At 49.6% G+C, this 13,044-nt stretch overlaps 1 protein-coding gene across 1 annotated transcript in view; it reads right to left on the bottom strand.

Moving 5' to 3' along the window:
* Window positions 1-13,044, bottom strand: part of LOC102896542 (cadherin-23) — a 320,558-nt gene that overhangs the window by 209,132 nt on the left and 98,382 nt on the right. The window contains exons 4-6 of the mRNA XM_025049321.1: window positions 9,066-9,208; window positions 8,280-8,327; window positions 8,075-8,167 (exon numbers count right to left, since the gene is read on the bottom strand). Of these exons, the coding sequence (XP_024905089.1) occupies window positions 8,075-8,167; window positions 8,280-8,327; window positions 9,066-9,208 (284 nt within the window). The remainder of the gene's footprint in view (window positions 1-8,074; window positions 8,168-8,279; window positions 8,328-9,065; window positions 9,209-13,044) is intronic.

A 13,044-nucleotide genomic window follows, 5' to 3' on the forward strand; every position in this document is an offset into this window, starting at 1 on the left:
CAACAGACGAACTTCAGGTACTTGAGGCTGACAGCCCAACAATGCAGCAGGAACATCTCCTGCCAGGCAGCTATCACCGCCTTCCATTTAGAGCTTCTTTATTTAAAGGGTATGGGGTAAAATAAAAGTGTCCCTGCATGTGCCAGAGAATCGCTATTGTACACAAGCTGGCCTCCACATACAGTCTCCTGCTTCATATTCATGGCAGAGGGTCCTGTAGTCATTGCAATAGAATTATATGGGCCCCTAAAGACTCCCCGCTAGAATCGGCAAGGAAACCGACGTAATTAAGAACATTATTAACGTTCAACAAAATAATAATTTTAATTACATCTGGGCTCCTTCATCTCTTGCTGTCCTCAATCCTTGTGGTGAGGGTAGAGGAGGGTGCCCACAGCCCTGGCCATGGGCTTGGAATGTGGAGGTGCTGCAGGGGTTATGGGTGGCCAGAGGCGGGACTTTACTCCGTGGGGTGGAGGAAGGAGCAAGGAGACTCAGAGTATTGGTGGAGCTGAGCACTTTGGGCCTTGGGTTTTGTGGGACTCCATTTATTCCCTCCTGGGCACCTCAGACCCAGGAGGAGGTAGCAGAAAGATGCTGAATCTTCCTTGATGGCAGGGGGAGCAGGCTGGCATTTACTCATTTGTATGGGTTTACTGCTTCTCATGAACAATATTGGATGCACATGTGGGGACTGAAATCTTAGAGGCTCCCTGTGGGGGTATACTAACCTTGTAGGTCACAAGGAACAGGTATCACTATGACCATGGCTAGGTCCTGACCACTGGGGTGGTCCTCACTCCGGAGAATAAGCAGTGGGCTCTGAGTGATGCTTCTCTGCTAGACCCCCACAGCCTGTACACAGTGCGTGTGTGACAGCTCTTAGCCTTGGATGGGGGTAAGCCTGTGCGCAAAGCCCATGGTCCCCCATCCTGGCTGTATCAAGCCCTTATCCCTGTAACTTTTGGCAAATTACAAGCAGGCCATAACAAAGTTGCAAACAGACATGTAAACATGCTGGGAAATGAGAAAAAACAAGACTATGGTTCCAGTTGCAAGCATATCTGACTCTGGGAGACTTGGAGAAATCAGTGAACTTGCCTTGGCTTCAGTTTCTCTCATCTCTAAAATGGGAGGAATAATTCTCCCCTAACTTACGGAATTGTCATCAGAACAAATGAAAGATAGGGAAAACACTCAGCTATAGAGAAGATGATGTTACTTAAATAAATACATACACACACACCAAACACACACACGGCACCTCAAGACTATGTACAAACAGGTGGCCCTTTGCTTTGCCGTTGCACATGTGTCACTCCACGCTACACGCCCAAAGCTCACAGTCCAGACTGCAGCAGGCGATAGCACCTGCCCTCTCTAAGAGAGGAGGTATTGTCATTGTGCTGGCATTGAGAGGGGATCAGTGAAGGCATGAGCACCTCAGGGTGATCACAAGGGGCACAGGAACACAGCCTAGCGCTACTGCCTGGCTGGAACAAGCTGCTCCAGCTCTGCCTTAAGGACCCGGAGCCCCTGAGATGATTTATTGGTCTCCCTCTCCCAGATCAATAGGCAGGTGGTTATAGATGCAGAGGGGGCCACGGGGCACCATGGCCCTGAGGCATAAATTAATATGGCCTGTCAAGGGGCTGCTGCTTCTGGCGTGAGAGACAACACTGTCATGAGCAGAGCTGACACCTTGGGGAATGGCAGGCACGAGCCAGTGGGAGCCTCCCATACTCCCTCCCCAACACTCACTGCAACTTGAGGTTGCAGTTTATAAATCATCCAGTGTCTGATGGGCACTCTGTGAGGAGGGCAGTTCGGGACACTGCTATTGAGACCAGCAGGTGCTAATAAGTTTGGCCAAGTCTGTATTCGCATGCCCTGGGGCTCCCCACATGCCATGGCACGGAAGATGGCATGGCTGAGATTCAGGAACTGGTGGGCAACAGAGGGCACCAGTGAGCACCAGCAAAACCCTGTAGCGTGTCCTAGGAGCAAAGCGAAGTGTGGGTATGGGGGTAGGAGGCATTTGTGAGCGCCCTCTCCAGCTCGGTGCCAGGCCTGGCTGCTCCTTGCCCCCACCCTGAATTGTGAGCGTTAAAGGACCCCTTGCCTGAGTGAAACAAGCTCTGGGGCAAAGTACTTTGCATAAATGCTCCTACTGTCCTCCCAACCGCCCAAGGGGCAGGGGGAGCAGAATGGCTCTGTCTGTTTGTGAAGTTCATGTCCACGGGCCAGGCCCCCAGATGGGTGCTGAGGATACACAAATGACCAGTCCTTGCTCAGTCTGGTGAGAGAGACAAATATACAAACAACTATGGCCACGACCATTTATTGGGCACTTACTTATTCTGGGCCTGTGCTAAGTACTTCTCATTCAGGGCCCATTTACTTTAATCCTTACAATTTTGTGAGGCAGATATAATTATTTCCATTTTTGCAGGTAGAATTGAAGCTACCTGCCCAAAGCCACATAACCAGACCTGTCTCCTAATTCTGGCTCTATCCTTGACTAGCCTTGGTCAAGTAACCTGTCAACTTCCACATCCTCATCTATAGGACAGGAATAATAAGAGTGACTACCACATGAGGTGATGGTGAGGGCTCAGTGAGCTCCACACGGAAAGCAGAGAATTAGGTATATAGAAAACTCTCAATAATAACAATAACATCGACTTATTATTATATTAGAAATAAATTATTTCTAATCATCAGGAATACTCTTCTCCCTGCTTTCCCATCTCTAGTAAGGAGGTACAGGGATTAAGTAATTTTCATCTGTCCCTATCGAGCGACATGGGGAGATGGTGTGGCCTAGTGGGACCCAGGGCCAGGAGGCCTGGGTTATGGCTCTAACCCTGCCCCTGGCCAGCTTTGAGGCTCAGGCAAGAACTCTCAGTCTCTAGTGCCCCTGTTAGCTTGTCCCAGCTCTATCCCTCACCTCCTCCAGCCTCATCCCCACCTCGGAGCTGCGTCACCTGAAGCCACAAGTGACAAAGATCTATGCAGGATCTGTCTGTCGCAGAGGCCTGGGCGAGAAGGCAGGGAGCCTACTTCTAGCCCAGCTTTATTTCCACAAGGTAACAGTGGGCACCTGTGAGGGATGCACATAGCCACACAGCCCCTGTCCTTCCTCAGCAGGACCCTTGGTCGGGGGTAGAGTTCACTTCTGTCTTTGGAAACTTCCAATATGTGAAAAGAGGCTAAAAGGTCTCAGAAAGTACATGATATTCAGAAACACAATAATCTCATTCCCTGGCTAACAAATGCCTACTCATTCTGTAAGGTCCCATATAGCCCCTGTATATAGACCAGGTCACTCCATCCACAGTGCTTCTATCCCACTTTGCATACCCTAAGCTATCGTGGCATTTAATACATTAAATGTAGTTAGACACCCACTTACTTGTTTTTCTCTCTGTAAAATTACCTTCCCTGAGGACAAGATCCTGGTCTTAGTCACCATCATTTTACTGAATATACTGTAAGCCACAAAGTGGGCTAATAGTTTTTCCTACCTGCGTTATTACAGCTCTCACAATGACACCACAAGGCGAATATTGTTGCCTATCTTATCGATAAGAAAACTGTGGTCCAGAGAGGTTAAGTCACTGTCCAAAGTTGCACAGCTGGCCGACGGCAGTCCTTTTTCTCTACCCGACATGTCCAAGTCGGCTTAGAATCCCTGGGCCCTGCTCTGTAGTTGTTCAACAAATGTTTGTTGTGTTCATTTAAAAAAAAATTGAGTGGATCAGGGCACAGTGGATCAATGTGGGCTTTGAAAGACAGGCAGAATTGAGTTAGGCTGAGAGAAGGAAAAATACTCCAGTACTCGTTAGAAGAGTATAGAGTGTGTGTCAGAGCAAGAGACACGAACATAAGCTCAGACACGTTGAATCGACCTCTGGGCTGGCAGAAGGATTCATGTGGTGTACTACCAGAAGATCAGTTGAGAGGGGTAGATTGAGGCCAAATGGAGAAAAGACTCGACTGCCCAGCTAAGGCGACTGAATTTGTCAGAACTTCAAGGACATGGTTGTCCCCAAGACTCCAAAGGCTCTCCTTGACTCCTTGATTCAAGGAGGAACCTGGCACCATCTGACTTCTAACCTCACACCCATCCTCCAGCCCAAACACCCCAGGCCCCAAGGACACCACTCTGGGGCACACCTGAAGGGCTGAGGGGTTGGCCCCAGGAGGAGGGGGATGGGGTGGGATGGGGCACTGCTGAAGGTCAGTAAGGCAGGCATGCACCTGAACGAAGGTACTGGAGCAGTACTGCTGGGCACAGACACAGGCAAACACGTTTGAGCAAATTGGAACGACATAAAAGTCTATTACAGCAAATCAAACAGCAGTCAGCGTGACAGCCATTAGCCTGAAATGAATACACGGGGACTTAATGAGGTCTGTCGAGGCTGGCTTGGTGAATTAAGTTGCCAATTCTAGCAGGATTTCCCTTTTCTTTACGGACTTGAAAGCATCCACACTGCCTCGTTAGGGCTTCGACAAGTGAATTGCAGGGCCTTTCACCCTGATAAAATGGATAATTACATGGAGAACAGTTTAGTGAGAGGAGAGGGGTGAGCAGGAGGGGAACCAAGAGCAAACAAACCCAAACACACCTGCCTGGCTTCTTCTGAGGCCAGGGTGCGAGGCTTTCAGAGAGAGAGGGGGCAAGGTTGGGTGAGCTGGGGCAGGTGAGCTTCTCCCAGGAAAGGGGCAGCACCTGGCCTTGACTTCTCTCCCACCCACTCCTTTTCCAGCCTGAGGTTATGGGTCCCCATTCGGCATGTCTCCAGGCAGTTGTGGATGGGCTAAAAAAGTTATCCTCAAAGATGGGTTGCCCCAGCAGCTCCTTGAAACCCTCTGGTGGCGAGGCCTATGGAGGTCATCCTCCAGGGCCCGCTGCCACCAGGGAAGTTTGTGAAAAATGCAGCTTCCTCAGCCAGCTCTCCCCAAACCACTGATTCAGGATTGCAAAAGTCTGGGAATATGCATTCTAACTAGTCCCTCAAGAAATTCTTACAAGGTACGTTTGGGAGCCTCTGATTCATCACTTCTCCAAAACTCAGGACTGGATGGCTTCTGAAATATGTGGTTCTCTTGCTTCTGCTTGCATAACTCCAGGACTGGGAGCTCAGAACAACCTTAGCAGGGCAGGGGAGTAGATCGTGGGGTGGGTCTCATCTAGAAAGTTCTTCATTATTCAGACCTAGAATTTGCCTCCCTATAACCAGCTCCCCATGCCTCTCTCTGGGTTCTGAGCACAATAGACCCAAACAGATCTGGGCCCCTAGGGCTGGGGGAATGGAGGTTGGGAAGGTAAGGGGTAGAGTGTAGGTGGCTGGGATGGCCAAGAGGGGAGCTGAGTGTAAGGAGGCAGCCACGGGAGCTTCTCTGCCACCTCTCAAGTAATAATGAAGTCCCAAGGGAAAAGGAGTTTCTCATGCTTGATTTACCCTCAGATCACGGGTGTCAGCTCTAGAAGGGGCCTAGTTCAACTCCCTAGTTTAACAGCCACTGGAATCGAAGCCAGCAGAGGGACAGCGAGGTCTAGAGAGTCTTACCCAGCCAGTTGTTGGCACAGTCAGAACTAGAACCCAGGTGTCTTGACCTCTTATCTCCCTTTTCCCATGATACAATACAGGAACTACACTGCTCACCTTGGCAAGATTCTGCTAAAAACACACCTCCTCTGATATTTCTCTGACCACTGGCAAACCCTCAGCACTGATGCTTCACAGGGTCTACAGTGCCCCGTTTCTCTGAGTTGCATTCTCCCCATCTTCCACAAATCACACTTCCTAAGGGCAGGGGCCTAGGGTTGCCAGGGTGACCTCAATGCAAACAGAAGACCCTGGGCTCAACTCCAGGCTAGGGGCCAGCAGGTCCTTTGCTAGAACCCCAGCTGGGGACTGAGCCAGGCAGCTAAGTTCTAGCTCAGGTGACCACACCAGGCCAAGACTGATCAGTGCCAAGCCACCTCAGGTCAGGAGTGGCCCGGCCTCCATCCAGCTGATACCACATCCCCACTGGCCACACCAAGCAGCCCTGATCAAGTATCAGGCCAGTGAAGTGACCCAGGGATGTTTACACATGAGAAAGTAAACCATGCAGGCCATCCTCCAAGGACTCTGTGTCCTTGTAGATGGCCCCTCTCAGCCCACCCTGTCCTCATCAGATGGGCAGGAGGTAGGTCACTTTATCCCACTTGTCCTCTGTTTTTATTAGATAAGGAGGGCTATAGCCCAGAGAGGTTAAGTGACATGCCCACATGGACCCAGCAATGTAGAAGCAGAGCAAGGGCTGGGCCTGAGGTCTCTTGCTGCTAGTTCTGGCTCCTATCACTACACATTCCTCCGGCTTCCAGGTCCCTGTGCAGTGAGCGCCTGGCACAGCACCAAGCCCACAGCAGACACTCAATAAATATTTGTTAAATAAATGAATGATGGAAGAGGCTCTCTCCTCAGAGACAGAGGCCTTTGGAGAATCCCACGGGAGTCTCACAGGGTGGTGTTGGAGCTTACATCTCCTGGCGAGGGAGAGAGGAAAAGGCTGGCCTCAGTCCAGGGCAGGGGAGGAGGACTGCGACCTCTCGTCCCCTTGCCATCACTGCTGCCTGCTGCCCCTATGAGGGAAGGCAGAGGGCAGCCATGCCTGCCAGGATGGCAGCTGAGCAATGGGTCCAAGGCTCATTAACTCTGAGCCATGCCCTTGGTTTCTGAGCCTGGGCCTGGAGTGCAGGCTGGCACGTAGAGACCCTTAATTAAATTAGGGAGGCTTCCAAATGAGAGGGGGCCCAGAGCCAAGCTGCAGTCCTGGGCATGTTGGCCACAGCTCAAAGCACTGTGGCCCCATGCTTGGGACTGCGGCCTCTCCCTCCTTATGTCCTGCCCTACCAGAGGAGGGGTATGGGAGACTGCTGTGTTCTCACCCCATAATTGTCTTCACTTTTCTCCGTCTGACATAAGCACAGACCCTTGGCTCATAGTTGAGTAAGGAGGGCCAGGAACAGGAACCTGGGGGGCATGAGACAAGGTCCCTCATCCTTGAGGGAATCTGAGGCTGCACTGGGAGTCAGGAGGCTCACAGTCAAAGCTATGTGACCTTGGCAAGTCACTCTCCCACCCTGGGCCTCAGTTTACTCATCTATAAACTAAATAGATGTTTTCTAAAGACTCTTCCAGTTTCCTGATCCAATGACCTATAAAATGAAGGGGCTAGAACCCAAATGCCATGGTGTCAAACTGCCTCTTTCCTGTGGATTCCACTCCCATCATTCCCATCCCTACCCTTCACTGCTGCCCAGCCCTGAGCCCTGAGGGCAGGCCTGAGGGACTCCCAGTTCAAAGCCCTTTACCCACCACCTTCAAGGTCTGCCATCAGCCAGCAGGCAGAGGGACAGCAAACGATGAGAACTCTGGTGCCATTGGAAGCCAGCAGCCAACTTATTAACGAACCATTTATAATGCAATAATTTGTACTTCTCAATTACCAGAAATGGCTTGGTTTTACACACACGCACTCATGCAAACACACTCAGAGTACACAGACGACCCAAAGGAGCCAAGAGCCAGGGGGACAGAAGGCAAATACAGGGCTAGAGAAAGAAAGTCCCTTTTTGGAACCACATGCTCCCTCCAGTCTGGAGGGACTTTTTCTGGCCAAAGTAGGAAGGCCTGGGGTTAAGGCTGCCAACACACCTGCCCAATGCCCATACTAGCTATGAATGGAAGAAAAGAGGGCTCAACACCTGCCCCTCTCCACCTCTGTCTTGTCCCCAATTCCAGATTCCAGGCAGAGGTGTGGGGCTGATCGAATGCAGGCTCTCTCTTAGGCATGAAGCTCCCACCAACCTACTCTCCTTGACCAGCAGATGGGCCCCTACCCTCAGAGGTGCCAGCATGTTCAACCTGCCCAGAGCTGGTACCTGGGTTGAGATGTGGGTGGGAGAAAAAAAGCTGGGCCTGCCCTTGCCCAAGCTGACTCTTTACTCCATTCCTAGGTGGCCTTGAAGCAATAGGTCCCCAATGTCCCCCAAGTGTGACTCAGGGGCTCCTACCTCAGGAATGCGGACACTGTAGGGCTGATTGTGAAATGTGGGTGCATTGTCATTCACATCCCCAACCTGGATGTTCACCTTCCGTGTAATCACCTAGCAAGAGAAGGACAGGGAGTCAGTGTTGGCATTGGCCTCTGGCTTCTTTCCACCCAAGGGGCCCTGGAACTCTCCTCCCAGGGCAGCAGGGGCCTCAGGGAACACTCACCCCCTGGTGATCGCTGACAGAGAACTCCACTGTGAACTCCGACTTGGTCTGAAAGAAAGGAGAAGGGGTAAGGAGGGTAGGATTAGATATATTGGAGTTCTAGGTCCTGAGCCCTGGGTGGAGCTAGAGACCCCTGGCATTGCCCAAGGAGCTGGTCTGGGACTAGGTACCCTAAGATTTCCCTAAAAAATGAGCAGTGCCCCTTGGGTTAGGGAAACAGGTTCAGAATAGGGATTCTCCCCCAAAAGAGCAACAGATTAGAAGAGTCTTGGGTTCTAATCTTAACATTGCCTCTAAATTGCCGTGCTACCTTAAATTAGTCACTGGACACCTCTGTGGCCACTTCCTCAAATGTAAGGCGAGAACAAGGTTTGGGGTTTTGTTCAAATTCTTACCTTAATTTGCTAAGGACTACAGGGTCATCAATTCCTGTGCCTCTGGAAAATGTCCTTCGTAGGGACATTTGTTTGGGGCAGGAGTAGAGTTGTACACCCTATGGAGCCTCTATACTATAAGGGATGAACCCAGAATCATTGTCCCTCATGCATAGCCAATATTGTCCCTCCCTTGAAGACACCCCCAAATACCCCATTCCACCCCCAAGTCCAGACATCGACACTGGCCCTCGAAGAGGGATAACATTCAGGCAGGAAGATGCTACTTCAGGGTCAGAATGGGGCCTCAGAAGATGGTCCCTAAAAGATGATGACCCACCCTCCTCCAGAGTCTGCTCCTCCTCCCCCACCCCCAAAACAAGGGCCAGGCAGGCATTTGGTCAGGTCTTACCTCTCTGTCCAGCGGCTGCCGGAGCCACACCACACCTGTATCCGGCTCCACAGCAAAGAAGCGGGAAGCTTCTTCCCCGGACACGCCAAACACCAGGGGGTCATTGTCCATGTCTCGGGCCAGCAACTGGGTCACAGAGGAACCTAGAATATCCGAGGGAGAGAGAAGAAGGCAAAGATGGGAAGCTGGTCCACTCCTTAGCACCTTGCTCAGGTGGCTGAATCCCAGCAGGGAGCAGCCACCCAACAGACTTCCAGCAGGTCACTGGCTACCATAAGATCCTGTGTTTGGCTATAACCCAGGCTCTCCACTTCCACCCTGACCACATGTCACAATGTGGATGTGCTTATAACAGGGAAACATCATTTATCATGTTCTGGGGGTATAATGGACAGCTGTGACTCCCGCCTGCTCCTTTTTCTGATTTTAATTTGGAGACCTCCTTCTCCAAGTGGCTCAGATGAGAGCAGGCCCCCAATCCTTCCATTCTTATGTTTCAAGATGGGCACATAACTCAGCCCAAGCCAATCAGAGCATTCCATCTTCCTGGTCACAGTGACTGGCTCAGGGATGAGCATGTGACCCAATGTAGACAGTCAAAGCCAACCCTGGGACTTCTGCTATAACTATTGGGAAAGAGGAGCTCTCTTTCCACTGGGGTTGCTAAATTGGCACGGCTGGCAGTCGTCTTTGGCACCAGGAAGAGCTTGCCTGAGAACGAGGCCAACAAGGAGGACAATAGAAGCAAATGGTGCACGAACAGAGATTCCTGATGATGAAGGTCTGTAGCCAGCTATGCCTGATATTAGCTCCATCTTCTGGTCTCCTCAGCTACATGAGCTAATAAATCCCCACTCTTGTTTTGCCTGAGTCAATTGAGTTGGATTTCGGTCTTTTGCAAATTGAAGCACTCTTTCTAATTCAGAAAACTTTGCAAAACCTGTCATTTATTCAACAGTGGCTAGGTGCTGGTCTTGTGGTAAGCACTGGGTGACAAGGCCTAGTTCCTGTTCACAAGAAGACCAAAGTATCACCCTTTACCAGGAAACAAAGCCCTGGCCAGAGCACCTTGGGCATCAGGATGCTTGGCCTGCAGCCCTGTCCAAGAAGTCTCAGTGTAGGGCATCTTCTCCTGTCGTTCATAGCCCTCCCTAAGTAGCCATCAGGTAGGGTGACCAACTACCCTAGTTTGTCTAGGACTGAGACAGGACACGTAGTAAAACCAGGAGGTCTCAGGCAACTGAACGATCTGGTTACCTTAGCTTCAAAAAGTCCTTAAACCCCTATGAATTGTGCAAAATGCTAGGAGTGTAGTGTGTCATTTTTGGCAGAGGGGGTCTATAGCCTTCATCTGATTCTCAAAGGAGTGGTCAGATTAGAACGATGGCCTTGGCCAAACCACTTCTTTCAAAGCTTCAGTTTACCCTATAAAATGGAACAGGCACTCTTGCTTCTCTGAATACTGACTCTCGTATTTACTGAATCACTCTGATGATCAAGTTAAGTAAGGCAGAATTCCAAACTCTGGGAATGTTATCTAGAAAAGAACATTAATGAACTTTTCCAGGTCATCTTTTAAAAGGACAGTTCTAACAGGACAATGATAGTTAACATTTCTAAGTACTGACCACACTTCAAACACTGGGCTAAAAAATTTCCATGTATTATCTAATTCATTCCTTACTATCATTTTCCCCATTTAACAGATAAGGCAATAAAGGGCGATTAGTAATTTATGATAGCCATACAGTTACAAAGGGCGGAGCTGGAATTCAAAGCCCAGGCACTCTGGGCCCAGAGCCTGAATTTGTTTTCACAACTTTATACCTCTCAACATTTGATGTGTAAACTTAAGATTTAGGACTTCCATGGGCATGACCCTATCAGACTGTAACTGGAAGCCCAACATTTGGAAAAGGAAAATGTGATATGCCAAACATGGTGCTCAGCCTGTTCACAAGGGCTCTCTCATTAAATCCTCCCAGCAATCCTGTTTGGCAGTCATCATTCCACCCATTCTACAGATAAGGCAGTGGAGGCTCAGAGAGGCAAAGTAGTCTCTCCCAGGTCACACAGCCGAGTAGGACATGGCAGCATCCAAGGTGATGGGAGAAGGTGAGAAGCAGGAGAAGGAGGAATAAAATCATGAAACAGAATTGCAACAACTTTAGAGACTATTTGAGAAGCCCATCTTTCCATTTTAAAGATGGAGAAGCTGAAGGCATTTAGCAATTTCCCCAAAGTATGATGGTGAACAACAGAGTCAGGACTCAAACCCAAGTTTCCAGACTCTCAGACTCCTAGTACAGTGCTCCTTTTAGAATAGGAAGGAGGGGGTATGTGAAGTCATAGAAAAACCAAGCACGTCTTCCCAAAGCATCTGTGCTACTCAATGACAAGAAATTATTTTATACTAAAGCAAACAGAAATGCATCAGAAATACGATATAACATTTGTTTTTTGAGATACGACCTAAAGCTGTAAAAGAATTACTGCCTCGCCCTGACTTCCAGGGATACACATTTCCTTTCTGTTACCCTCAGGGGTCCTTTAGTGGTCAAGTTTGAGGAACACTGAGCTGGAAAATTGGGGATATTCCACATGAGAAAATTGGGGTCTATAGGGGCCCTGCTTGTCCACAGATCAGCAATGAGTCCATGGTAGCCCCCTGGACTGAACGCGTCACCTGCCAACCTCCTTTCAGGCCCAGCCCAGGTGGAAGGTATAGGGCCAAGCTCCTGGCTAGCCGATGGGGTTCTGAGAAAGCAGCACTCCAGCCAAGGTCGCACAAAGGCCCAATATCCCAAATGGCTCTCTCAGATCTGAAGCTCGGGCCCTCCCAAGAAGGGGGGTACTGGGCAGGACAGGGATGGGGCCATCAGCTGCTGTCACCCACCCTGTAATTTCCTGGACTTTTATCCATTTTTCCCGCAATTATGTGCTGTTCAAAATGGTCTTTTTCAGCTTCCTCACGGGCTCTTGCCTGCTCACGCCTTCCTTGTGTCCCAGGTAATTGCTAGTGACCTTTTCTAAGTGTACTAATTAAAGGTGCCAATTTAATATTATATTTAAGACAAGATGCCCCGCAATTTTCCAGCTGGGCACATACTCCCCCGCCCAGTGCTATTCCACCATTCTGCAGAAGCCGGGCATAGCTTTGGCTTCTCCAGGACACAGGGCTCATTTCCACCAAGGCTGCTTCCAGCAATCTCTCTTTGTAGTACTCATACAGGAACAAGGCCGAGATATGAGGCCCACCTCTAGCCCAATGCTCCTAGAAGCAGTCACTCAGAAGAACCATCTCTGACTGTGTGACCCTGCACATGCCCTGCTCTGGGTTTGCTTCCCACCTGAGAAATAGACAGTATATGCTTCAACTGGACTGTGGAATACTTGGACTTCCTTCCTTCCTTCTTTCCTTCCTTCCTTCCTTCTTTCCTTCCTTCCTTCCTTCTTTCCTTCCTTCCTTCCTTCTTTCCTTCCTTCCTTCCTTCTTTCCTTCCTTCCTTTCTTTCCTTTCTTTCCTTTCTTTCCTTTCTTTCCTTTCTTTCCTTTCTTTCCTTCTTTCCTTGTTTCCTTCTTTTCTTTCTTTTCTTTCTTTCCTTCTTTCCTGAGGCAACCCTTGATTGACCTCACAGATTGCAAGGACCTTGTCACTTTACAATCCCTTATTTTTAAAATTTTTTTATGCCTACAGCACCTGGTCTTCCTAGGTGGTTTTCTTCCTTATTCTTGACTGCCACATGTGGTTGCAGGGCCAGCCCTTTTTGAATCTCCACCCCTCCTACCACTCTCAAGGTGGCTTCTTCCTTATATCCTTATGTCCTTAGTCTTATGACTTCTGTTCATTTAGTCTTCAATGGTTCTCCTGGTTGATTGTTCTATATTTTAGTTGTAGTTTCAATGTGGTCATGAGAGGAGGCAAGCACAGTGTTTTCCTACTCCACCATCTTGATTGGAACCTCCTTGTTCAGATATT

Source organism: Pteropus alecto, unplaced genomic scaffold (assembly GCF_000325575.1).
Source record: "Pteropus alecto unplaced genomic scaffold, ASM32557v1 scaffold155, whole genome shotgun sequence".
Lineage (NCBI taxonomy): Eukaryota > Metazoa > Chordata > Mammalia > Chiroptera > Pteropodidae > Pteropus > Pteropus alecto.